A 26,504-nucleotide genomic window follows, 5' to 3' on the forward strand; every position below is an offset into this window, starting at 1 on the left:
TTCCTAAGGCACACACTATAGGCATGGCGGCGTCGCCGGCGCGAAAAAAAGTACGAGGTGGGCAACTACCGTGGAGCCGCCCAACTTGAGGGCCCGCCAAGCCAATGCTGAACCCTTTTTCGCCAACGGTTGCCGTACGAGATTGAAGGTTTCTAAAACCTCAACGCTGCGCAATCGCCACGGTCCGCCCAGTTCTACAACTGTGTGCTATTTCGTGCTCGTTGTCCGTTGGGAGTTGCAGACCGCATCGAATCGGAAGTCGGCAACCGCATGCTTACTGCCACATCGTACTCGCTATACCGCAGAGCAAGGTTCTGATCCTCTACATGCATCAGTCGTGACAAAAGCTACCACGCCGCTGAAGGAGTCAGAAGCGAGTAACGAAACGTTTCGTTTCCACGGACATTGGCCCATTGCATCCCGGTGCGACAGGTTTTACTCCTGTCACGCATCTTTCAGAGCAAGCGTGGGATTCACTGCAGCAGCGCCCTGCATCTGCTGCTCGCTTACATCTTTGGCACACACCTTGGGTGTTCGAGGTCTTCACGTCAACGAGACCGTTGAACAGACCATGCTGATCTCGAGAAAGTGGAGGTACGGAATCGATAATCACTCTACAATTGTTGCCGAGCTCCGGGAAATTACAACAAGCGGAGGGACTCCGGGAGATGGCCATCGCATGGCGAGAAAGCGAGAAAAGGATGCCGTGCGTGGGTGTCAGGCTCGCTGTGCTGAAAAAAGCATGTGCAGTGGCCAGTTCCTCAGCCGCCATGTCCAACTGGGGGTCCCTCTCCCCTGCCAAGCATGCGAGAGTGGGGCCTAATGGGCCGCCTGAATAGCCGCCATTCCTGTTCCTCTCACTATCCCAACTCGCCGTCAGGGGCTCGTCGGGACGAGAGGCGAATCATGCCTTCGTGAACCGTCAACACGACACGGGCTCAATGCCTGATGCGCCACAACTGTGCCGTCACAGGCTCTGGCTGCTTGAATGCCGTCACTGCCGACCCAATCGCCATGGCCTGCCTCTCAAGCGCTGCGCGCTGTACTCTGCGCTGCGCAGTACAAGAGGATATGCCTTCATCAGCAAAATGACCTGGTCATTACGCTGTACGAGCGGCCAGACTGACATCGATACGAATTTTCGGAGGGCACTGACACGAGTGCAGGGCTGATACTGCATGGGCATGCCGGGTCACCACGCCTTCAAACAAAACCACAACTAAATTCGTTAGTCCACCTGAATCAGCCTTCCGTTTATGGCACCGTGCTTACTTTGATTGGTCTGGAGACTCGCTTGACGGGCGGGCGTTAGGACCTAGGCTGTCGCCTCCGCTTTTAGATCTTAACCATGCGTGCCGACGTCGTATGGGTAGCGCCATACTACTGAGGCAGTCAGCGCGCGCCTGTGGAAGCTACGCTCTTTTACTCTTCATCCCCCGCGGCTCTGCTCGTCTTGCTTCGCTCCTCCAAGGACTCGCAACCCCAGTCATTCTCTATTGTGTATCTTGTATACACGTCCTTTCGTTCATAATATCGACCTGTACTGCGCCTTCCGAATTAGGATAGCATCTGCTTTTACCCGACACTCATTCCGCTAGAACAATACATACGACAATAATCAGTACTCGGATCGATCGGAGCATCTTCAACCGACCCTAATTGTAACGACTACATATACTCGACACACGATAGATCTAGCTCAAGAACACTATCCGCCACAATGTCGAACTGGTTTGGAAACCTGCAGTTGGCATACAAATATGTGTATGTTTTCCATGGACAATGGCAGTCCAAGACTAATCTTAAAAAGCATTGTATTCTTGTCGCTGTTGGCTCTTACTATCCTCGCTGGATTCATCAAAGTGATGTACAACCGTCAAAAGTAAGTGACCATGTCGACATAAACGCTACGTGAACTAACGATAGGAAGGTTGAAGAAGGCGAAGCAAACTGAGCTGGAGGCCGGACCCAAGGAGGACACTGTTGAACTGAACCAGCGTGAGAAGGATGAGGGTGATCTGTTCGGTATTCGTGCCATCGAGGCTGGTTTCTACGCTGGTGTTGCTCAATCGCGACCTACGTCAAGAGCAGGATCTGTCATGGGCGACAACCCAACGATGAGCACCAGCACCTTGGTCGGAGGAAGCGTCAACTCGCCACTCATGAAGGGACAATCTGCCAACAACAGCATGCTTAGTCTGAATCTTAACGCCAACAAGGAACCCAACGCAAAACGAGTTTCCCCGCCCACAATGAAGCTCCGTCCCTCCGAGGCCGAGCTTAGTGGAAGACGCAACCACAACGGCGCTGTCGACATGTCTCTCCAAGTTCCTCCTTCCCCTGGTCACCCGCGTGGTCCCCCTTCTCCTACTTTTGGCGGCTCTGACAGCGATAGCGAGGGTTTTACATCTCCACGATCCATGTCACCCGCCGACCTGAACCGCCAGCAACACGCTCCGGCTCTCACAGTCTCACACCACACAGGAGATGACGGCATCAGGTCGCAGCAGGGATCTTACCACAATTCGCCTGGCCAGTCACCAACGCCGCTGTCGCCTCACAACCCGCCTACGGCCAAGCTGCCATCTATCCCTGGCCACGCTTTGAGGAAAGAGTCGCGCTCCCCATCGCCCGAGTACGATTACCCTCGCGTGCAAGTCCACGAGCCGAGTAGGTAACACGATCTCCTGGTGCGTTGTTTGTTGTACTTTTAGCATTTAGTAGATATATATCGGGCCATCCCTAACTTTCTTGCAAGATTCTGAACCCTCATCGCCTGCTCGTACCCAAATTCAACTACAGGCACGAACCTACTCGCCACACCATGAACGAGACGGAAGCGAAGCGAGCAGCATCTACAGCAGCGGCAATCGGCTAAGCACTTTCCAAGCATACCAAGCTTCTCAGGAGGACGCGCCAAAACCAGATTCGTACGATCAAGCTTGGCAAAAGCAGCAGACACGGCGCTCAGCCTCGGCCGCGTCAACAGTCGAATCTGGCCACACCTCAATCCTTGCATCGACTGACGACGAGGCGGAACGCCGTCCCAGCCACGCAAGCACTCTGCTTGCTCCGGGCCAGGGAGGAAAGGACACGCGACTGAGCGAGTTCTACGAGGCATACTACCGCAATTCACACATGGGCTCAACCCAGCCTGTCGATGTCAAGAAACAATATGCTGAAAGGCAGTCAACCATCATGGAGGTCGATACACCCATGGCGTCGCCCATGTTTCCCCACAACCAGAACCCTGGCGCTGCCTTTTAGACTGGCTCATTCCCAAACGACCCAAGTTGAGCGTCATGTCGAGGACGCTCAACAGTGCGATCTTGTGAATAGCTGTACATATTTGTACATACAAACAGGCCTTTCTCCTTTCCCGTAGGAGCAAGCCTTTATCGACGAGGCGTTTGGTTCGGGCTTGGACTTGCACCCGTGCATATTATTTTTTGGCCTTTTTCCTTTCTACCTTTCCTTCACCTGGGCGGATTATCTCGGACGCGCTGACGACAAAACAATGGCTTATATAGTTGGACGATGGATCGGACTCGCGCACGCAGGGGCAAACAAAAAGGCAGAGGGTTTACTACGACGAGACGCATGTTTCTTGCATCAATGCCACATAGCTACTACACCACATCATTGACTAGCTTTATTCGTAATTTCTATTAGACAGTACCCTTGGGTACGTGGCGCTACTCATGCAGCGTCTTAAATACATACAGCTCGAAAGAGACGATTTTTAAATTCCAAATGATTGAATTTTGGGCGAAATGAAAGGGTGGTCAGAGCGACAGATGACCAGCAGCTAAACGTTGTGGATGTGTGACTGAAGAGTTTACAGATGTGGTAGCTCGGAGCCGAGCATGTGGAAATATGCAGGTACAGCGAGCTGTTGACCCACCAGAAACGGCGCCTCGCGACAGGAGGAAGATGCTGCAAAGTACCGAATTCCCGAAGGACGGGCAGACAGTCGTTGGAGGAATGAGATGATGTTCACGCCATGTCGCGCAGGCGGCGACGGTACCCCTGGCAGAACATGGCATGGCGGTGAGGGCGATCCCTGCCACCAATCTCGCGGCTTAAGATCGTGAGGTCGCCACTCGGATTTGTCTCCAAGACTGCGTGCTTGCCCTGCTGGACCCTGGATCTACAGGAGTCTTGACGTCCCGTGGAGTTTATTTCTACTCTCTTTAGCCGTGTGACGTTTCGGCGAGGCTGAGTGAGCGCCATCTCCACACTCGTCCACGCTGCCTACATCTTGATCGCATTCGCATCAACCCCTCGCTACACGCGCAAACAAACAACCAGCACTCGATTGGGTCTCCCAACAGACGCCCAGCAGCCGCAACCATGCTCACAATGTACTCTGGCACCAAGCTTGCAGAGCTGCCGCCTGGAGTTTCTGCATCGCCGTCTCCACAGCTGCGACAGCGAACCACGTCGACGCAGTCGGTACCCACGACCGAATCCACACACACAAACGACTACCGCGAAGAGAGGCGGCGCGTGCACCATGAGGCCGACATCGTCATCGTTGGCGCCGGTATTCTTGGATGCGCAGCGGCTGTCGCTTTCGGCAACCAGGGCAGGAGCGTCATATTGCTCGAGAAGAGCCTAAAGGAGCCTGATAGGATTGTAGGCGAGCTGCTGCAACCTGGTGGCGTCAATGCCTTGGAGAAGTTGGGCATGAGGGGTACGGCTACCCGTTCCCTGTCAAGGTCGAGAATGCATCGCTGACATGGTACCACAGATTGCCTCGACGACATTGACGCCATTCCCTGCTACGGTTACCAGATCCTCTACGGCAAGGAAGAGGTCCACATCCCTTACCCGGACAACCTGCTCACATCTGCGCCCTCGAAAGCACCCGAAGGACGATCCTTCCACCACGGCCGCTTCATCTCCAAGCTACGTGCAAAGGCCAAGGCCACGCCCAATGTCACTGTTGTTGAAACAACCGTCGAATCCATGGTCAAGAGTGACTACACAAACCAGGTCGTGGGCGTATCATCCAAGACGGCCGGAGAGCAAGACTACTACTTTGGTGCCGTCACCCTCGTGGCAGATGGTTACGCCTCCAAGTTCCGCAAAGAATTCATCCCTCACCAGCCCCAAGTACGCAGCAAGTTCTGGGGCCTCGAGATGATCGACGCCCAACTCCCCATGCCAAACCATGGTCACGTCATCCTCGCAGACGCACCTCCAATCCTCATCTACCAAATCGGCACCCACGAAACCCGCATCCTCGTCGACATACCCGACAATCTGCCCTCAGCCAGCCCCAAGAACGGAGGTGTCAAGAACCACATGCTCAACGTTGCGCTGCCCCAACTCCCAGAATGCGTCCAACCCGCCTTCCGCAAAGCAATCGAAGCCGGTAAACTGCGCTCAATGCCAAACAGCTTCCTACCTCCTTCGACGCAAAGGCAGGCCGGACTCATCATCCTGGGTGATGCCATGAACATGCGACATCCCCTCACTGGTGGCGGCATGACTGTTGCGTTCAATGACGTAGTCCTCCTCTCCAACCTCCTCTCGCCCGCCAACGTACCCACATTAGAGGATACACCCGCCGTCTTGTCCGCCATGTCCACCTTCCACTGGCAGCGTAAGAACGGATCTTCCGTCATCAACATTTTGGCCATGGCTCTCTACAGCCTCTTCGCCGCCAACAACCAATACCTAGAGCTGATCAAGAAGGGTTGCTTCAAGTACTTCCTCCGCGGCGGCAAGAGTGTCAGTGAGCCTTGTGGTATGCTCGCTGGTCTCATCACCCATCCCTGGATGTTGGTGTGGCACTTCTTTTACGTCGCCTTCTATGCCATCTGGGTTCGGTTGCAGGAGGTGCCAATCTACAAAGCACCATACACGCTGTGCGTTGAGAGTGCTATGGTTGTTTGGACAGCCATCTGTGTCATTGGTCCGTATCTTGTTGCTGAGGTCAAGATATAGGTATACGATAAAAGAAGACTGATACGGGTAATGTATATACGTTTCATCAGCCTCTGTTCACGGGGCTTGTACATAGGGCATTGGGTTGGCGTTTCTCGGATAATTCGTGTCGACAAAGAAAATCCTTCAATTTGGGAGGTTGATATATATTATAGTTAATACGTAATTATGACACAAATAGTCTCACGCTACATACTCTTGGTTCCCTCATTTTGCGTGTCGAATTGCCTCTCTCTCACCCTCTCTATCTCACTCCATGTTTCGTCCATTGTGAGCCTTTGTCTTCTCTGCTTCCCTACGATGAAGACGTTGTTACATTCAAAAGAGATGGCACCCAGTCTTGAAGCGCTGGTTGGTACATACCGTTCCCCGCTAATGCCGGAGTGAAAAGTGGTCGCGGATTCCAAGCTATCTTGTAGTAGAGCCACGCCGTCGTTACACCCGTCGAACTGGGATCCGTCAAGGGAAACGAGGTAGTTTGATCAGCCTTTCTCGCTACACCATAAGCTGTGTAAGGCCAGTTCTTTTGTAACTGCTGTAGATAATGCGTTGGTATTGCGTCTCCAGATGTACGAGTACTTGGCGACCACCCCCCTGGCACACTTGTAGGCAGGCTGACTATTCCAGTAGCCTGGTTCATTCCACTTGTGCTCCTGAAGCGGCTCGAAAGCGTCAAGATGGCTGATACCCTACCCAATCCATTGTCGTGGTCGACCGGTACATTCGTTGACCTGAGCCAGACTAGGAACGAGAAGAGGAGGTCGTAGAGGTTCGGAGTTGCCGTGTTGCAGAAGTCATGGATCTTCAATTTAAGTTGTCTGCTAGGTTGATTGATATCTTCAATATCGACGCCAGCTTGCTCCAGACACTCATAGCACTGCATCACATTGTCTTTCTCAACTTTTCCGTCGCTCGAAATGATGCTATGTCAGAAATGTTAGAGATGGCGAACTCTTGGTGAACGAAGGAGCGCGGACGCTTACTCTTTGTACGTATCCCCTCTGCCGTTGCAAAGACAGCGTTGGTATATCTCGCTCCGTCCGTCATCGGCGTTGGGATCCTTCATACTTCCCGTCATGTTGTAGCAGTATGCGAAATCTGTAAGCATCGAGTTACAGGAAAGAGTAGCCCAACACGCGACTTTGGGATCTACACTAGGTATCTGAGCCAGCATGCCGGCTGTGTTGACTAGCATGCTCTTTTGTGAGCATGAGCGCCAAGGCAATGAAGCGTGTTTTTGAATTGAAGATTGTGTGGCGGAGCCCTCGACAGAGTTTCCGTCCGCAGAAACAACCGGTTGAGATTCCACTAGAGTACAGTTGGTTCTACAAGCTGCAAATAGCAGTAGGCCTAGCAGCAGGAGTTCCATGGATATTGCGATAGCTTGGAGTACCAGAACTTGCGTCTAAGACGAAGTGGCGAGTGGACGAAAGTGAAAGATCTTCGTACGCAAGGAATGTCAAGAGTCAAATTGCGGCGTCACCTAAGGCGGAACTTGTGTTCTTCTAGTCTGCTGATGAAGCATGTTTCTCGGAGTCGCAAGACTAAAGATGAGCTTCGTTGTTTGCACGCAACGTTTGTGTCTGTCGTTGGTGCACATCTTACCATCATGATGGATGCCATTCTCTTCAATTCTACTTTGCATCTCTGAGCGTTTATCGCCGTAAGGAGTATGGTGTTATTGTGGAGCTCAGTAAACAAACGCGCCTGCTTCGCAGGATCGCGTTCTTATGATTATCACACATGCGAAAGGCACATCCAACTTACACCACTGCATGAGGCTCATTCTATACTAAAATCGGGTGCATGCTTAGGATAATACCGAATAAGTGTGATATTATGTAGATAGATAGGTGCTAGATAATGAACAAGGGTGGAAGACGATGACAAAGTCAGAAATGAGATGGCACACTAGCGCTCATCCTTATCCATCATGTAAAACAACGATAAGCGGATACGAAGAAGCAGTGAGATGAACACGATATGTAATAGAAGGGGTGGCAGTGCATGAAGAGTCGCCACAGCTTGAGTGCAACGTTACGAGCTGACGATTGTGGCAAGCGCTGAAGCAACGCCGCGCGGTAAAAAGCGAATAGATACAAAGAAATGAACTGTAAAAATGATCACGACGCGCATAATACTAGAATGATTAGAGATGGAGGGATGAAAGAAGTCCGTGAAGCAAGGGGAGAAACCGCGCGCAGATATCGTAAACCGCATGAACAGCTGAGAAACGCGGCGATGAATCAAAGAGAAGAAGACATGGCGACGGAATCTTAAACATGGCGGTCTCTTTCTTGATTAGAAAATCTCCAAACCTTCAAATTCAACACAAAGATCTCGATCTCCTCTATTCAGTCCTGCAGCGTGTCTCCGGTCCCACATGGAGATGCCAAAGTTTGCAGGTCGGCTCGCATAAACGCCAACGCGTACGGCTTTGTCTTCCACACCCCAGAAGAACCAGGTGACCTCTCTCAGCTTCTTCCAACCTGACAGTTCATCCTCGTATGAGACCCACAGCGCGTAGCCGATGCGCTCAATCTTGACGCGCAAGTCCATGCGTCGTTGTTGATGGGGTGGGAGTGCGCTCAATGACCAGTCTGCACCTACGCCATTTGCGACCACACAACTGGCATGACACGCGTTGCTGGAAAACTCAAGCCCAACTTTGGCCCACTTGGATGCTGGCGCAGGAGCAACATACGGTGGTGGAGGGCCACGCTCTAACTGGGGCCTGGTATCTGACTCCTCTGCTGGGCTTTGTGAAGTTGTGGTGTTGTACCTCTCAACATCGTCAATACTGGAGGTTTGCGAGAGTGACATGGCGGAACTCGGGGCCGCGCTATCATTCAAACATATGCTCGCAACATTTGGGACCTCAAGTGTCGTTGTCGCGTTTGCTGTTGCTACCGGCATTTGCCCTGGCGGTGTGCCCGCGAATATGACCAGTCCTCCCTGATCCCATTCGAGCTCCCAGTCTGCTGAAACTGTGACTTCTGCTACTATAAAAGGGTTGCGCAGAGCGGTGTAGAGAATTGGAGCCGTCGATATATCCCCTGATGGTGGTTTCCTCCATAGATCGGTGTTTGGAGGCGCGGTCAGGGTGAAGGCATCCAGCCACTCTGGTACGACATTGTCTTGGATGTTGAGGGGTGTGAAGGACGAGCTGGCGGGTGGCATGGCCTCGGTGATGCGCTCGATGCGCTCGCGGTCGGTAAGCGGAGATCAGCGCTCGGCGTCGGTCTGCTTTGTTCTACGAGTGGTTTTCGATGGCGTATGTATATGTAGTAGATCTCCGTAGCTCCGGCAAGATGCCGAGTCGTGTTGAGTGTTGTCTAGCTCTGTGTGACCAAGCTCGGAAGGTCATTCGCTTTGGCAAAAGCAAGGATCCGGCTTACGTCTGACTTCGGCAGGATGTCAAATAACCAGAGATCTGCAAGAGGGATCGTGAGAGGCGCCTGCGCGAGACTCGTCAAGGAAGCCTATCGCACGGTCAGCACGAAGCCGTTTCATACCCCCTAAGCGACCTATACGACGCCCGTTCCTTAACGCCTCAGCAGCTGAGGCGTGAACAACACACATGCTGCCACATTAATGTTACGCGCGCTTCTGATGCTTACCTGGCTGTCGCAGCTTGGTAGAGAAGAGAAGATGGTTGCTTTTTGTTCGGCTCAGCCTGGAGTTCCGGCGCAAGCTACGTTGCTTGAATCGTGGTCCGGTACACGTCAGAAGGGACGACAGAAATCCCGTGAGACCTACTTCCACGCTGCTTGAAGTTATATAGCCCGTATGGTGCAGTGCTTGGCTTCCCGCCTAGTTACAAGTGGATGTTCATCCAAGCTGAGATGTTCCGCCACCGCAGAAAGTCCAGCAGCTATGCATCATTGCCATCGCGAACCAAGGACGGGGATCGTCCTTTTGCTAGTATCGCCTTGCGTTCGGTCCCTGCGAAGCCCAGGGAAGGGAAGAAGGAGCATTTGTTGAAGGTACAAAAGTCTCCGATGCGGCAAGGTGAGGTGGCCAGAAGCTATTTCCCAGCCCCGCGCTTTGCCGACTTGGAGCGTCGACAATGCTCTCCCGTCTGAACACGCCGAGGAAACGCAGGAAATGGTCAATTCGAGCTCCCTGCAGCGCAATCCTTCGAACATACTGGCCGATGTCGAGTTCGTGTTTCGGGAGCAAGATGCAAGTGTTCGTGGCAAGGCAAGGGCGATGTGCTGGAAGGTTTCACGACAGAAACTATGTTCTGCATGCCCCCTGGTAGATTCATGAACGCTCGGTGTCATTGGGCTTTCCTGGCATACGTAATCGAAGTAGCTGCAAGACCTGCTGAGAAGATGGCAAGTGCAAATATGAGCGCATCACAACCACAACGAGTACGAAAACAAAACAACGTGGGAGGTAGTGGTGGTGGCTGATCGTAGCACGCCCTACTTGCTGCATATGCGACCTGCATTTGACTATGGTTTTCCAATACCGTTACGTTGTTCTTTGTGTGTTATCATCAAATGTTCAAGTTGAGGAGATAAGCGCAACGTGCAGTGGTTGTGTTGTCACTCAAAGCCAGCTCACGACATGCTCTTGGGCAGCATCACTTGTGCAAGGCGCTGCTGTGCGGGACGTGGTGTGTCCACGAAGCAGTTATCCGTCGATGCGTTGTCCGTCAGTGGAGCGCCCCATTTAGTCGGCGTTCCCCAGTCTCGCAAACACTGTATAGGGCGTTTTCAGTATCGACCAATCTTCCTCGGTAGTTGCATGCCATGCATAGCGCAGTAGACACTGAATGAACTAGCGATCGTGAGATCACGAACAGCGATACCGTTCACGATCGATATACCACGATGCAGTTGGCTAGCCAAAGCTGACACTTTCGAGCACGGCATAAAAGCATCCATGATGGTTTACCCTCTCGGCTAGAGAGAAATTGCCGGTGCGTTTATCGGTGGCCATGTTGGCCGCCGTACAACGCAAGCAAGCATAGATGCTGGATCCCGAGAAGCTTAGGCTTGCTGAAGACAATAGTCAGCAGGGGAGTGCATCATCGGCGTCTTCTTCATAGCAAAGACAAGATCGTGTCTCCGCACATTGCTGCGGTGGACTTGACAGTTCATAAGATGCTGCAATGGTGTTCTATGGCACAGCCTTTGGGGAAGCAAGCTCCCGTCACTGTGCGGCTAAATAAATGCGGTTGAAACTGGATATTGGTCTGGCTGTGCAGTATCAATCTTCTAGGAGATTTAGCTCCAACTGTGAGATCAAGCACCTCTTGAGATCTTGAGCTTATGCAAGGTGTTCTTAGCAAGAATAGTGGTTAGAATTCCAAGTCTTCGGTTTGTATGCACTCATGTACTGGCAGATGTATCTTGCAGAGCATGAGATCTGCTCTTCGAACAAGATCCCAGTTCAATCGCGTCTAACAGGTTAAGCTTGGTACAGTGCAGGTCCGGTAGTAGACCATTTGTTTGATCAAGATTTGTAGTGACGAACGGCACTTTCTGTGGCGAGCTCTCTTGACAGCCAGCTTTTCTAGTATCTGCGGGCTATATTTCGTTGCATGCTGATCAGGGAAGACAAGTGCTCGAACCCCTGCGGCAGCCGCGGAGAACCAGGAAGAACAGGAAGAAACTTGAGAGATTTATGTGTTCATGAAGTCGCGAAAGCGGAAATAGTTCGATTGTGACGAGAAGGTCACATTGCGTCTCCACTTCCACAGGATCATCAGTCGTCCTATCACTGAGAGTTTGACGATTCCAGGTTCTATGATGTTCATAACCGGTCGCCAATGGCCGACTAGGTCAAATCATGGTACTATCGATTCGCCGAACTTGCCTTTCAGTGATCTAGCATTTGTCACATCATCTCGACCAGAAGGCGATCAACAATTATCGAAACATCTAGAGCCGGCCATTAGGAAATGACGTGTAAAGAGGGATGGTGCGGCTCGTAGTAGACATGATAGTATAGTAGAAAATCTCGGCCTGCACGAGATCCGGTGTGGGATAAGGTTTGTATTAGTGGATGACATGTGACTTACGGCCTAGAGAACCACAGAACTGGGTATCCGGTATGTGCCGAAAAGCTTCCGAGCCATCATTGGTTAGTCCTGCGAATTATGTAGTGAGGCGGCTAATGCAGGTTTCGCGACCTCATACCTGCTCCAGCGTGGCCTGCCAGAGATGACTTTCGTGGTTGCTGCTACTATCAAGGCCAGGTTATAGCTGCATATCTCGATATTGAGGCGAACATCCAGACCGAAACTTTGAAAATCCTGTTATTTGGTCGATCTTTACTTACACAGCTGCCGCAATCGTACGATCCATGGAGGGATGGAACCCGGAATGGTGAGGAGGGACGATCGGCATGCAGGGTTCAGGCCCGGAGAACCCCAAGAAAGTGGAGCGCAGACCAGCCGTTTGTAGTAACTGACCGCGGCTTGGGATAGTGGTCGAAGTCTCGTGAATAGCAATACTGAATCCAAAATTTACCAACCAACAGAATATAGAACCCAGGTGCGATAGGCGCTGATACGGCAAGGGACGGATAATAATTGCAGAGTGACCGTGCGCCAGAGTGTAACGATTAGTCGAAGTGGGGAATGCCATGGGTGTGTTGAACATCTCCCGAGCAAGATGAAATGGTAATTCCCGATGCTAAAGATTGGGTACTTGAAGGCGATGAAACGTGATCCTGGTGGTAGACTGTTCAACCCTACCGATATGTTCAAAAACTGCTCAGGCCTTTCGATAGACACTGATGCGACGAGGAAGTGCATCTGATGAAGCGTAGAGCCGTAGGCCTCGGTTCGCAAGGAAAGTGTCGAATGAAGTTTCCGGACGTAACTCGAGTTCCTTCAAAGCCTGCTGGAAATGCGGAGAGTGGTTTGGGCGAACGGCCTTCTGATATGAGTCCCAGCCCTGAAGTTCAATAACGAGGTATCCACCCGTTCGCAACGACGAGGCGCACTTCTCAAAGAACGCAACTAGACCAGTGTCTCGATGTTGGAGGTGGATCCATTTAATGACGGATAATGCCAGGATCACATCATATGACTCCTCGACGTCGTGGGCTGAGGGTACGGCCCAATCTGCAGAGAAGAAGGTTACACGCGGCCAAGCAGCTGATACAGTGGATGCGCTATGCGCAGCCTTGTTCTGCGGTTCAATCCGGTATCCATGAGTGAGCACGGCGGATATAGGAAAGTAGTCGACAACGGGTGCCGAGCCACTCGTGGGGGGTTTCGCACGGGAAGCACGCAGGGCCAGGAGCTTCTCGGCCTGAGCAATCAGCTTGGGATCGATATCGATGCCCGTAACGGATGCCGCTTGAAAATCGAATGCTGCAAGTTGATCAATATCGACAAGACGTGGTAATAGTCGGTTGCAGGAGCTAGCAGGGGTATCCTTCCTACACTTACATAGTTGGATTGAGACGCTGCCAGCATTACAGCCGATGTCCAAACAGTGCTTGGCGGCAAAGATTCCGGGGATCAGCGTAGCCAGGATTTTTAGACGTGGGTCAAGTAGGTGAGTCGCAGAGGCAGGCAGTTTTGACACCCCACTATAATCTGCAGGCGAGTCAGCACGAGTCGAAGCAAGGCAGCAATTGCCGAGTAGACGCCGCTTTGAGAACATGTCAGGACGCCAACAGCCCGTCTTGGTGAGATCGGTTCGCACCTACCCTTGTAGTTGCCAAACTCAGTAGCCATGACGGCTCCGTCGAGGCTGCGTGTCGATCGCGACTAGGGAGTTTCTTGGTGGCCCTGTGGTGGATGAGTGGCGACGTGATTCATGCGCCGTCGAGCAGCAGCGTGGTGTGTATTCTGGAGGGGGGACGGGCGGTGAAAGATGTGCGAGGTGGGAGGTGAGTGGTCAGCAGGTTGGGAAGTCGCGTAAAACTCAGAGACGGCAGGTGCTCGGGCAGACGATTGGCTGCCACACGTGCCAGGTTGAACAATTGGCGGACCTGTTCACCGAAGGCAATGTTGCGATGGGAGGTGAGGGGTAGGGAAAGGAGGAGTGTGTCAAAGCAGACATGCGCCCGCTCGAGGTAGCACACAGCGGACGCGGCTAGGCTAGGGGGCAGCGCAGGTACGCTGGATCCGTGCGGGCAGCAATATCAGAGTTGGAGCCTACCTGAATGAGTAGGGGAGGCAATAGGAGGAGCGGCGCTAGCATTTCCAAATAGGTGCCGTCTGCCAGGGTGCCATTGCAACTCTGTTACTCAGGCGATGAGCGCTCCGAGGTTTGCAAATAGACGTCATTTAGATCAACTTCATCTGCACTGCCAATCGACTTTGCACTCCAAGCCTTTGTCTAGACGATGCACAGAGTCTGGTTGATTATGGCTGGGTCGGTGGTTATTATGCCTGACACTGTATATTATCAGTCTGCATGGTAGCAGCGACCGTTGCAACTGCCGCATACCATGCTCAAGTCACCCGCTGAACAACACACACCCCATGACGCTTCTCCCAATCTCCTGCCACTCTCTTCAAACCGTTGCGCCGCAAGCGAACCGCCGTGATTCGCGTCGCAGCCATGGAAGCGATGTATGTGTGTCTTAATGTCTGCTGTTAACGACAACGGTCGCCCACCTCGGGCAAGCGCAAGCCACCGACATCGTTTGGGCGGCCGTGCCCGTTGACTATCGAGTCCGATAGCCAGGTGCGGAGGCAATGTCTCATGTCACTGATTGATAGGCGCATGAGACGGCAGCCGTCTTCCAAAAGCCCGGTAGCCGTCCTGACTGGGTTCACCACCACCAGAGTTTGGGCCACCTATAGCTCATCCAGCATGGCAGCAGACCCCACCCGCTCCAAGTGGGTGCGCGGAGACGGACAAGAAAGGCGTCGCAGGGCAGATCGCTTTTAGCCGCAATCCTCCAGCCTCGCCATTGGCCTGCGCCCGCTCTGACAGATGGGCCCGTCAAGCCTTTCCCAGGTTCGTGCTGCAGCCACTCCTTCACTCTATCTGGACCCTCGCCGAATGTGAAAGCGTCTGCCGCTCGCGATGCTACCCTCCGCTCGCCAGCGCCCATGGACCGAGTTACGTGATATCTGGCATATTGCTCCATATTGGCTGCCGCCCGGTCACAGTGTGCAACACCCTGGTCTGTCTTGATTCGAAACAGACGTGCCTGCGAAACCGGGACGCCGTTGTTTGTCTCTCTTTTACCCGGCCGCCAGCCTATTCGGTGACGCCCCACGAAAATACTGCGAAGCCAGTTCGGAGCTAGACACGAGTCCTGAGCCAGTCGCGTCCCAAAGTCTCCAGCTGCATGGGCTGCGAACGCGGTGAGAAGACAGAGTGGACTGCCGCAGAGACCACATGCACCGACTAGCTCACCTAAACCCTAGACCATGAGGAACATACATGACTACTTTCTCCACACAATCACCTGCTTGTACTGTACATAGTGCCCATCTCCCGGCCTTCATATCGCTTGCACCAACCCAAGTCAGAAACCTGGGGACTAGCAGCTGCCCGCCAAGCTCGGATCCACGCACTCATCGCTGCACTTATCGCTGTCCTGGTCAAAATTTATGCTCCGAACCGGCTACTCTTGACGGTTGGCGTGAGGCTTGCGAGTGAACAGGGTGCTGCGGGCCCACCCCCGTCTGCATCCTTTCCTCTTCCCGGGCGCCCGTTGTTTTAAGGCGTCAGAGCGCCTCCACTTCAACGTCGCCATTGCTGAATCCAAGCATCCGACCGTCGATCTGGCTGCTGGCGATCCAGATACGTACAGGGTCGCCTACAAGGGACATTAAACTATAAACTACCAACGCCGCCACACTCGAGGCAGTGCCCCCATTCCTGACGTCTTGTCCAACACTGCACCACTCCCTGCTGCTCCCAATTTGAAAAGAGCCTCCGAACTGAACACAAACATCATCCCAATGCGGCTTCGTGCATCGTGTCCTGGCCCGGCCAAATAATAATACACGCATGTCCCAACCACCTCCACCTCCTCCGCCGCCGTCGCTCCCTCTGACAACAACTTCTCGTCCTGCTCCAGATATGACTGAGACCCAGAAACTTCCCATCTTCTCGCCCCCTGGCTTCCTCGACTATTCTCACCGCCGACTTCCCCCGCTAGAGATCCCACCAGACGCTGTACCACCCCGGTCCGATCACCAGTTCCGCTCACCCATCAACCAACTGCCCTCGATTCATGCTGGATTGCCTCCGCGACAAGACTACCCCCAGCCGCCCTCCGTACATAGGTCAGCAGCTCCTGTTGAGAAGCTGCTACAACATTCAAACCCCTACACCCCACCCAGATCGGACCCTCCATATTCGCCTCAGCAATATGGCCCTTCCATCTCACCACGTTCCGAGTTTGACAGCAGAGGACCGCGGAGATTGACAGAACACCGCTATCCTTACGAGGAACCCCGGCACTACCATCATAGTCAACACCACGAGCAGCCATACTCATCTCTCACATCCCCAGTAGAGGCCTCGCAGCAAAGGTCATATCCTCCACTGCCGTCACCTGGGTATACACCGAGCTATGCATCGAGTAGTACTCCATTCCGCGGATCCGTAGGTTCCCGCCAGCATTCACAATCACATCGAGGCTCCATAGCAGCCCCAATCAGTGCCATAGCGTATTCGGAGCCACCTGCAACGGCCCCTCCACCTCAAAAACAGCATCGAGCAATTCCATTACCAGGTTCGATACCACAGCCGGTGTACAACGAGCAGCTGTAAGGATACTTCCACACTGACCAAGTAAGCGATCTCCCACTGACGCATACAGAAACTTGAACTATGAACTTCGTGTGCGGCAACAACCCATCGCCGCGCGAGCATGTGGGTTCGGAGAACGTGACCGAAGGGTAATTGACCCACCGCCAATCATCCAGCTCCTTGTAACAGATCCAAAAACCGGTGCTGCAGAGCAAGAAGAACTGCGTTACTCGCTCAACGTGGTTCATTGCACACTCTGGAATGCCGAGGGGACGAACGAAGAGACAGCACTCATACAGCCCGACCGGCGAACGACGCGGCGATTAATGGGTCAGCTCGTGGCATCGCCATCAGTAGCAAAGGATGAGCATGATGCCGAAGGTTGCTTCTTCTGCTTTCCAGACCTTTCGTGTCGTACACATGGCAAATACCGACTTCGATTCGTCCTAATGCGCATCGATCCGATGAACCTCCACGTGGGAGGCTTTTCGCCAATACTTACCGAAGTCTTGAGCGACGTCTTCACCGTCTATACGGCCAAGGACTTTCCTGGCATGAGGCCAAGCAGTGCTCTTACCCGAGCATTGAAGTTACAAGGATGCAACATCCAAGTAAAGAAAGGCAATGAGAAAGCACTGGCGCGTAAACGACTTACCGCAAGTCAAGAGCACGACAATAAAGAGGAGGATGAGCTGAAGCGGAGGCGCAGGGAATAACTATCTGAACATAACCTCTACGGCATTTACTTTTCTCACAAGCATCAACTACAGCGGACGGCGTGGGCTGCTACCTGGGTTATCTGGAGCATTTTTCGCAGATACCGACTTGCATCTTGACGACATGATGAACCAACAACATTCCCTCGGACGATCTACATCTTAATTTTCTAGCTGGTGGCGACGAGACTGTTTGCATGGCGTTCGCGCAATACAAGAGGGGTCGGAAGACTCGGTGCGGCGGCTATATTGTAATGCATTTGATATTCGATGGAAAGGAGCACGATACCATTTCTGATAGCTCATATTTGCAAATAACACAAAGAGACGCTAGCTAGGCTAGCAGCATTATACCTCATCAATGAAGCTGTGAGGTCAAGATTCGCCGAAGGATGATGGTCGCCAGGCAAGCCTCACGCCTCGAGGACGCTAATGCGGGGATCAGCCCCGCTAGATGGTCCATGCGTCGATTTTCTTTCCAACTTAACGCGTGCAAAATCTCAGCTTTCCTTCCCTCCCTCCCCTTCCCCATAACCGATTGAGGCACCAAAAGCAAAACATCATGAAATACGTGCTTGTGTCTGGCGGCGTCATCAGCGGCGTGGGGAAGGTAAGCTGCAGGTTGCCGCGCCTTTGATCACCACTAATGCGTATACACAGGGTATCATAGGTAAGCTCTCGTGACGTGCGCAAGAAATCTCACGCAAGTTCGAGTCTGCAGGGCTTTTGTGGTCTATGCAGAGCACTTCATCCTCTCTAGGATCATGGCTCTCAGAGCTTTGCCGAACTGCACGACTGCACAGCAACTTATGCACAGGAATATTCATACTATGTACTGCTGCTAATTGACGCGTCACAGCCTCGTCTACGGGCCTCTTGCTCAAGACGATCGGTCTCAAGATAAGTGCAGCGAACTGACGCGCTCTGCCGACCATACTGACGTCTTAGCACGTTTCGTCAATCAAGGTCGACCCGTACCTCAATGTAGACGCAGGGACTATGAACCCGAAGGAGTAGGCTTCGCCAGCACGATTGCTATATCTAAACTAAACTATCTGTAGGCATGGCGAAGTGTTCGTCCTCTCCGACGGCGGCGAAGTTGACCTCGATCTCGGTAACTACGAGCGCTACCTCAACATCACCCTCACACGCGACAACAACATCACCACCGGCAAGATCTACCAGCACGTCATCGAACGCGAGCGCAAGGGCGACTATCTGGGTAAAACTGTTCAAGTCGTCCCACACATCACCGATGCGATTCAGGACTGGATCGAGAAAGTCGCGCGGATACCCGTCGATGACTCAGGCGAAGAGCCTGACGTCTGCATAATCGAGTTGGGAGGTACTGTGGGTGATATTGAGAGCATGCCCTTCATCGAGGCTATGAGCCAGCTCAGAAGACGCGCGGGCAAGAACAACTTTATGCAGATTCACGTCTCGTATGTGCCTGTTATTCACGGCGAGCAGAAGACGAAGCCTACGCAACAGGCCATCAAGGCGGTGAGGAGTAATGGTCTGATCCCGGATCTGGTGCGTACATTTTCGCTAAGCAACTTCAAGACCTTTGTGTTGGCGATTAGCTGGCGCATCTGTCCTTGGAGTGCACTGTCACCTGTGTTGTGAGTAAACGATTGACTGTTCTAGATTGCCTGCCGTTGCGAACGCGAACTCGAAGCCTCTGCGGTCGAGAAGATTGCCCACTTCTGCCAGGTCGAAAACGAACAAGTCCTGGTTGTGCGTGACATGCCGTCCATCTACCAAGTACCCATGCTTCTCGAGCAACAGAGATTGATCCCCATGGTCCGCCAGTTCCTTGCTCTTGAGCAGACCTCTATCTCGCCCTCAATGCTGCAGAAGGGCAACCATATCTGGGCGCAATGGCAGTCGCTTACAGGCCACGACAGTCGCTTTCACGACCCGGTGACGATTGCACTGGTCGGAAAGTACGTTGAACTCCAGGACTCGTATTTGTCAGTCGTCAAGTCGTTGGAACACGCCACGATGCGATGCAGGAGGAAACTGGACATTCGCTGGGTTGATTCAGATCACCTGGAGCCTAAGTGTCAAAAGACCGACCCTGAAAAGTACCACAAGGCTTGGCATGAGGTTGTCAAGGCATCTGGTATCCTTGTGCCTGGCGGTTTCGGTCAGCGTGCCACAGAGGGTATGATCTCGGCAGCTACTTGGGCGCGTGAGCACAAGAAGCCATATCTTGGTGTCTGTCTAGGCATGCAAATCGCCGTTATTGAGTACGCTCGCAACGTTTGTGGTATCAAGGACGCAACTTCCGAGGAGTTCAACGGCGATGCCCAGAACAAGCTCATCATGTTCATGCCGGAGGTTGACAAGACGACCATGGGCGCATCGATGCGTCTGGGTCTCCGACCGACTCTCTTCCAGCCGGGTAGCGAGTGGTCTAAGCTCCGCGCTCTATACGCTGGCAAGGAAGAGATTCTTGAACGTCACCGCCACCGCTACGAAGTCAATCCCGACTACATCGAGACGCTCGAAAAGGGTGGCTTGAGCTTCGTCGGTAAAGACGACGCTGGTGTACGTATGGAGGTTATTGAAATCAAGGACCACCCCTGGTTCGTTGGTGTCCAATTCCACCCGGAATACCTCTCCCGCGTCTTGGACCCAAGCAGGCCTTACTTGGGCTTCGTCGCTGCCAGTGCCGGTATGCTTGAAGAGATCACTCGTGACTATCAGAGTGGTGCGGCGAACGGCCTCAGTGCGGAAGGTATCGCCAACGGTGTAAATGACATGAAGATCAATGGCGATGCGAGCTTTTAGATGCAACCTCGCATTTGTCTGTCATCAGGCCAGGTACCACTCTGCTGAGCAGGTATATCAGCAGCCACGGAGAACCGGAAGAACGTAACTGGAGTAGTGATCAGCTGGGCTTGGATGATTTGCTTTTGGAGTTGAGAAACTTGGATTCAATGGAAAGGCTTATGTAGTTACGGAAGAAGCAGTAACTGGCGATAGACGATATTGACGTGGCATATGCATATGATACCTAGGAAGTAAAAGAGGCAACATTCTAAATGTAGACCATCATTACCAATGAAATGCTACAATCTCATTGACGTAGGCAATGCGCTCCGATGTGAAGGAAAAAGCAAATCTTACATGGTGGGTCCAAAGCAACTTTCAAGCGGGTGTGCAACTATAGATCCGGGTAAGAGGCTCTCTGGAGACTAAGCTTTCTCTGCTCATTGTGTGTACTGACTGTCACAACTGATTCCTAGAGATATGGATCCGGATGCATGATATCTTCCTCTCACATCAGTATGCTTGCGGGGCCTGACCAAGTCGTCAGAACACCTGGGCAGATACAGATAAACGTCTCAACAGCTGAATTATGCTAGTGAGACTTAGCAAAATTGCTTTTGTTAAGTCCAGAGCGAGGGTAGAACGATATTCTTTCAGCTCACCACCAAGGTAGAAGTTGTTTATATGCAGTTTTGGATCTCGCATAATTTGTCCGCGTGCGACGATATTGACGCTGCTATCGGCCTTACCCATCTCCAACTCGTCGTTAATAGTATTGATATAGCGAGGCTCCCTTTCAGCATGGCATTTAGTTCGAAGTTGTTGGTGTTGCTGAGGGGGTGAGCTGTGAAAGAGCAGCTGACCGGCGTCATTGTCAAGCTCCTCCAATCAGAGCACAAGTAATCACCACGCTAGGATTGTAAAGAAATTCGTCTCCTCTTCCTCCAAAATTCTCAAGCTGCATACAGTGTCGGAGTAACTCCTCTACTTTCCAATAAGTTTGCATACGATACATCAGGCCATCCTACTCCGCATTGAGGAGTGACGCATTATGAGAATGTTTGCGAAAGCATGCACACAATACTTGAAAGCTTCTTTTATGTTTACAATTAAGATTTCAGAACACTACCTGTTCTACAATCCGAGTACTTGAGGATTCACGGTTCTGTCTCAAGGTAAAGGTACTTTCTCATTTGTTGTTCTGTTTGGGAAGCTTTCCAGAGTCCATAAATGTATTTCCTCTTTCTCGACGCGTGATTCTCAGCCCTTGCTGGTTGTCAATGTATTGCTGTTTGGTACCGCCGCCGCTTCCTCTATCGATGGTGCTTCTATACTCTTGTTGTCTGTATGCGAACTGCTATCGCGCACGATGTGCGCTTGGCTACCACTGTCGTTGTCGCGTGGCTGGAGCGCCGTCGTAATGAAGCGACCGTTCTTTGTTGTGCCAGCACCTGAATTCATTTCGTATCCGCGTGTGTGGTATGCATTCGTCTTTGTGGTGCTCTTGGAGCTGAAAAGGTTCGGTACGCATCGCGTCGCTAGGGCTTTGAGCGCGGGACCGCAGGCAGTCATGATCGCGACGTTAACTTCGATGCCGGAGAGGGTAATGGAAACTTTGTACGTGGGGTCGTTGGAGGTGCTCGATGGGTATCAAAAGTCACAGAAAACTTTGAACCGAACAACGCCGAGAATGGCTACGATCCAGCCGACAGAGAGTACGGCGCCGACAGTGAATTTCTGGCGGAGTGCCATGCGCAAGTTCCACATCATGGCTACGGGTACGAGCAGTATGAGAACATCTGTCAGAATCGCGAGGCCGGCAGTGACGAGAGAAAAGGCGGCCATGTTGTAGCACTGATAATTCGGGTTGACGACCTTGCCGTTCATAGTCTGGTCCGTGTAGTAGTGGTTCCAGTACATGTGAATAGGCACACATTGTGTCAAAGCGGCGAAGAAGACGGATAACATATGGCCCATGTTGAACCACCAGAGGCTATGCAAACTCCAATAAACCAGAGTTCTTTGGTCACCCAGTCTTCTCAAAAAGACTAGTACCGATGCTTTCACAAGACAAAGGATGGGGTTGTATAGGAGCTGCTGAGCCATGTTCCACTTGTCCGCCTCGACGAGTTGATCGATTGTGGGTGTAGCGATATTCCAGATGTGATGTCTCTGGTTCGTCAACACGGCGAACTTCAGAAAAACGCCCGCTTGCGCAACTGCTAATGCCCATGCCATACATATGAGGCCATCATCTAAGTATCTTGTCAGCTATATGTTCCATAGCCTCATGGCTTTCGAGCGGCTTACTCCAATGGAATTGTTTGATTAGAAACCGGTGGTACAGTCGTACACCCACAAGAAGAGTATTGATAGACGCAAAGACAATGGTAATAGCGAAAATAGCAGGCTGCTTTGAATCTGAAGGTAAATTCATGACTGCCGTGTCGTTTTGACAAGTGTGTAGATCGGGGTACAAAAGGAGAGATTATGATCAAGTTGAACCAGCCGACCGCATCAACATATAACGATGTTTTTGTGGACTCGATACCATGAAGCGTGACTTGCAATACCAATGCCACGGCGGCACGAGTGAAATGAATCACCGGGATGTCACACGCATCCTACATCGTTTCCGCGGCTCAGGTACCTAGGTAGGTATGCATTGATTCGGTTTGGTTGACGAAGAGTATTGTGCCTCAAGTATGCAGATCACTCCTTTGCTTCGAGTGCGAGCCGTGTTGTTGTCTAACGCAGCGTGACTTCTTGCTAACAAAATCCTTGCTGCCGAGCCTCAGGGGTTCTAAGGTTCTGTTGCAGCGACATACTGTAGCATGTTAAGTTGGAAATTAGAAGCCTCAAAAGCTGTCTTCTCAAGCGCTCTTTCGTTAGACGCGTAACACATGTTTTTAGCAATGGGACCTCATTGACGGCTTTGGCGCAAAGATACACCGATTCCGGAAGTTTTTAGCTGTTGATCGACGCCTCGGACCTCATCCGAAGCCAACGCTATTCCATTTGGGTTATCGAACAGCGGGTCAGCTCCCCGGCCCTCCCGTGCCGCACGCCTGCGTCAAGCACTGGCTTATTAGTTCGCAAGACAGTCAGACTAATTTGCAACCCACATTGTCGACGGCGGGGACAATAGCTCAGGGAAATATGATAGAATAAGGTCCTGAATGATACGAAACCACGACAGAGAGGAAACAAATGAATCGGATTTAGACTGACAAACCTAGGGAACCTTACGAACAGTTGTTCGCATCTCCAGGTGGTGACGGTTGACGCCAAATCCTTTTAATAACCCCCACCTTGCTTATAGTGGGTCTCTTCCTTATGTTCAGGATCTTGGATTCGCTGATGCCGATGGATCTTACTTTCACGTTGCCTCTTTGATCCTATCGAGCAGCCATGCCGTTTCCCCGAGCCTTCTCACATTATACAGAACCTTCGACCGCCTCTTGGATGCATGCAAGCGAGCCGTGGCAGTAGAGCCAAGCACTGTGTCCAAGTTTCTTTCGTAGCGATTTCTGATCACATTGGTCAGTGGACAATCACAAACCCACACGGAGATTGTCGAAGCCCTGATCAACGGTTCGTCTACGCAGTGAGTGAAATCTCGCCACCTGAATCTGGAGGGGTTTCCGAGAAGTTCGCGACCACCCATGTCTGACCCTCGAGCAATTTGTTCTGACGAGAGGGCAGCGCTTTCTGAATCCATGCGTCACCTTGCGTTAAGACATGGTTTCGAGGATACATACGCTTGTTCGCTCATCTTTAGGGCTGTGCCTTTTACACATTGTGAAGACGGTTCATAACGCCGGCATAGACAAGAGGCACCACGGGCCGTTACCCAAATCTAGGTCAGACCCCACAAAACCCGCAGAATCCGCACGTTTGCTGTGAGGCGAAACATGAATCGTGTACTACTATCGAGGTCAGTTATGATCGAGCGAGATTTCGGCAGTCAATCCAGTGGGCGGAGACGGCATACGACTCTTAATTTGTCTTCTTCAAATAGCCTCATTCTCTCGCTTTCTTTTTCCATCCTCTAGGCTCTCGGAGACTTCTTGTTTCTTCATTGCGGCTCGATACCCGCAACCATGGTTTCCTCGTTTGTTAGCGCGCTCCTTGTAGCATCCGCTGCAGCCAGATTCGCGCCTCGCTCCGCAGAACCTCCCATGCGTCTTGCCGATCGCCAGTCGGGCAATTTTGCACGCATCGAGCAGACAGCTGACGGTACCCTTCCTCGCTTCGACTGGGAACAGTCGTCCCTGACGGACACGACCATCGAGCAAGCCCTGGCCTCAGTACCAGCTGATTTGAAGTCTCTTTTCCAATTCGCTTCGCACAACATTGCTAGCGACGTCGTGCTTGACACAGACAACACCTTCAACGGCCGCGAATGCAAAGTCTTCCCTGGCGACGAAGATTGGCCAGCGGAGGCAAGCTGGTCAGCACTCAATGATGTCACCAATGGTGCTCTGATGAAGCCTCTTCCACAGGCACACATCTGTTACAACAGTACTTTGGGTGGCATCGACCGGAGCGCTTGCGATGCTATGACCAAGTCATGGACGGATCCATTCTCACAGTACGTCAAACATGGCATACCACCTTCAAGTAATTGTTGACTGATATATACGACCAGGTTGGATGACCCCATTGAGATGCTGAGTCCATTGTACCAAGGAAGTACATGCCAACCGCCTCAGATATACAACAGCAAACAGTGTACCCAAGGAGGCTACTCTCTCTACGTCGTCAATGCTTCGACTACTGCCCAGATTCAGCTGGCACTCAACTTTGCTCGAAACACGGGCGTCCGATTCGTCGTTCGTAACACCGGTCATGGTTAGTAATGTCCCTGTATGAGATGCATGTGAGACGGGTACTGACTTCGTATACCCACTCTCAGATTTTGCCGTATGTTCTTCGCCTTCAAGTTGTCGATGTTTTGCTGACAGTATCTAGGGGAAGAGTGGTGGTGCTGGCTCCCTTAGTGTATGGACTCATGGCCTGACAGACATCGCGTTCATTGAGAATTACGAGTCGGATGACTACTCTGGTCCTGCTATCAAAGCTGGCTCGGGCGCTCAAGGCTTTGAGCTTTACGCGGCTGCGAGAGACTTCGGTGGTACTATCATGGGAGGAGAATGTCAGTATCTGCTCCCTACGATACTTGTGTGAGATAAACACTGACTTTTTGTTTTCATCTAGGTCCTACTGTCGGCGCGATGGGCGGATGGATCCAAGGTGGTGGCCACTCGCCTCTATCGGGATCCCTTGGCATCGGCGCTGACCATGTGCTTTCCATGGAGGTCGTCATGGCAGATGGTCGCTATGTGACTGCTGATAAGAAAAACAACCCTGAGCTTTTCTGGTCACTACGTGGTGGTGGAGGTCTGACCTTCGGTGTTGTAACTTCTGTCACCGTCAAGATGCACCCGGATCAACCTATCGCTTCCGCCAACTGGCTCGTCACCACAGGCAAGAATGTCAGCACCGACGCCTTCAAGCAAGGACTAAAGGCATACATGAAGTACTTTCCACAGAACGCTGACAACAATACTTACGCGTATTGGAAGGTATTTCCATCGCCAGACTCGATCATGATGGACATGTCGCCGTTTTTCGCTCCCGGAAAAACTGTTGAAGAGGCCAAAGCTCTTGTTGACCCTTGGGTAAAGGATATGGCTGCGCTCGGGATCTTCGTCGAACCCAAATGGACACAGTATAACGGATTCTACGATGCCTACAATGGCTCTTTCCCTGTGGAAGGTGTCAATAGCAATGGCGTCGCCACTACCTCGCGTATGATTCCTCGTTCCAACTGGGCAAACGAATCTATCTTTGATGAGACTTTCGAAGCTCTCTGGGGGGCGGTTGATGAAGGTATGGCGCTGATTGGCTACAACATGGCACCATCTTGGGAAAAGGGTGGACGCCCTGATAATTCTGTCAACCCGGCTTGGCGCAACATGCTTGGTTTTATTATCACCGGTACTGTTCTCAACATGACAAATCCAGCTGCGGAGATTATCGAGGAGCGCCTCAACATGACCTACGGCGTCATGCAAAAGTGGCGCGACATCACGCCCGGCTCCGGATCCTACCTTTCGGAGGGAGATCGTCTTGAACCTAATTTCCAGTGGTCGTTCTGGGGTAGCTTTTATCCGCGTCTCCTGAAAGCGAAGCGCAAGTTTGACCCGTTCAACCTTTTCTGGGCCACAGGTGCAGTGGGAAGCGAGTTTTTCAACGTACGCAGTGTCGATGGGTTGCCAAATGAAAATGGAAAGCTCTGTGTTAACCCGAAGCCGATACTTTACCAGGCGGAAGGCCCTGACTGGGTCCCAGAGTAGAT

At 52.1% G+C, this 26,504-nt stretch overlaps 9 protein-coding genes across 9 annotated transcripts; 5 read left to right on the top strand and 4 right to left on the bottom strand.

Moving 5' to 3' along the window:
- Positions 1 to 1,720: 1,720 nt before the first annotated feature.
- On the top strand, positions 1,721 to 3,267 carry GT037_004710 (uncharacterized protein; the record flags this gene model as incomplete). Its single annotated transcript, XM_038929757.1, has 4 exons — positions 1,721 to 1,764; positions 1,811 to 1,882; positions 1,931 to 2,670; positions 2,759 to 3,267. The coding sequence occupies 4 exons, from the start codon at positions 1,721 to 1,723 to the stop codon at positions 3,265 to 3,267; spliced, it is 1,365 nt and encodes a 454-aa protein (XP_038788029.1).
- A 1,086-nt stretch (positions 3,268 to 4,353) lies between these two features.
- GT037_004711 (squalene monooxygenase) lies at positions 4,354 to 5,955 on the top strand (the record flags this gene model as incomplete). The annotated part of the gene is made up of 2 exons (XM_038929758.1): positions 4,354 to 4,696; positions 4,754 to 5,955. 2 exons carry the CDS (start codon positions 4,354 to 4,356, stop codon positions 5,953 to 5,955), a joined length of 1,545 nt encoding a protein of 514 aa, XP_038788030.1.
- A 364-nt stretch (positions 5,956 to 6,319) lies between these two features.
- Positions 6,320 to 9,135, bottom strand: GT037_004712 (uncharacterized protein; the record flags this gene model as incomplete). The annotated part of the gene is made up of 3 exons (XM_038929759.1): positions 6,320 to 6,878; positions 6,939 to 7,360; positions 8,389 to 9,135. Coding segments are annotated over 3 exons (1,728 nt in total), but the record flags the coding sequence as incomplete, so codon positions are not given.
- Positions 9,136 to 9,372: 237 nt separating this feature from the next.
- Positions 9,373 to 9,537, bottom strand: GT037_004713 (uncharacterized protein; the record flags this gene model as incomplete). Its single annotated transcript, XM_038929760.1, has 1 exon — positions 9,373 to 9,537. One exon carries the CDS (start codon positions 9,535 to 9,537, stop codon positions 9,373 to 9,375), a length of 165 nt encoding a protein of 54 aa, XP_038788032.1.
- Positions 9,538 to 12,686: 3,149 nt separating this feature from the next.
- GT037_004714 (bin3-domain-containing protein) lies at positions 12,687 to 13,660 on the bottom strand (the record flags this gene model as incomplete). Its single annotated transcript, XM_038929761.1, has 3 exons — positions 12,687 to 13,291; positions 13,370 to 13,519; positions 13,633 to 13,660. The coding sequence occupies 3 exons, from the start codon at positions 13,658 to 13,660 to the stop codon at positions 12,687 to 12,689; spliced, it is 783 nt and encodes a 260-aa protein (XP_038788033.1).
- A 2,239-nt stretch (positions 13,661 to 15,899) lies between these two features.
- Positions 15,900 to 17,362, top strand: GT037_004715 (uncharacterized protein; the record flags this gene model as incomplete). The annotated part of the gene is made up of 2 exons (XM_038929762.1): positions 15,900 to 16,663; positions 16,717 to 17,362. The coding sequence occupies 2 exons, from the start codon at positions 15,900 to 15,902 to the stop codon at positions 17,360 to 17,362; spliced, it is 1,410 nt and encodes a 469-aa protein (XP_038788034.1).
- A 562-nt stretch (positions 17,363 to 17,924) lies between these two features.
- GT037_004716 (ctp synthase) lies at positions 17,925 to 20,158 on the top strand (the record flags this gene model as incomplete). Its single annotated transcript, XM_038929763.1, has 4 exons — positions 17,925 to 17,972; positions 18,311 to 18,375; positions 18,424 to 18,895; positions 19,010 to 20,158. 4 exons carry the CDS (start codon positions 17,925 to 17,927, stop codon positions 20,156 to 20,158), a joined length of 1,734 nt encoding a protein of 577 aa, XP_038788035.1.
- Positions 20,159 to 21,400: 1,242 nt separating this feature from the next.
- GT037_004717 (uncharacterized protein) lies at positions 21,401 to 22,577 on the bottom strand (the record flags this gene model as incomplete). Its single annotated transcript, XM_038929764.1, has 3 exons — positions 21,401 to 21,753; positions 21,802 to 22,395; positions 22,451 to 22,577. 3 exons carry the CDS (start codon positions 22,575 to 22,577, stop codon positions 21,401 to 21,403), a joined length of 1,074 nt encoding a protein of 357 aa, XP_038788036.1.
- Positions 22,578 to 24,243: 1,666 nt separating this feature from the next.
- Positions 24,244 to 26,502, top strand: GT037_004718 (uncharacterized protein; the record flags this gene model as incomplete). Its single annotated transcript, XM_038929765.1, has 5 exons — positions 24,244 to 24,734; positions 24,792 to 24,994; positions 25,059 to 25,066; positions 25,115 to 25,298; positions 25,361 to 26,502. The coding sequence occupies 5 exons, from the start codon at positions 24,244 to 24,246 to the stop codon at positions 26,500 to 26,502; spliced, it is 2,028 nt and encodes a 675-aa protein (XP_038788037.1).
- Between the last annotated feature and the right edge of the window lie 2 nt (positions 26,503 to 26,504).

Source organism: Alternaria burnsii (assembly GCF_013036055.1).
Source record: "Alternaria burnsii strain CBS107.38 chromosome Unknown 698, whole genome shotgun sequence".
Taxonomy (NCBI): domain Eukaryota; kingdom Fungi; phylum Ascomycota; class Dothideomycetes; order Pleosporales; family Pleosporaceae; genus Alternaria; species Alternaria burnsii.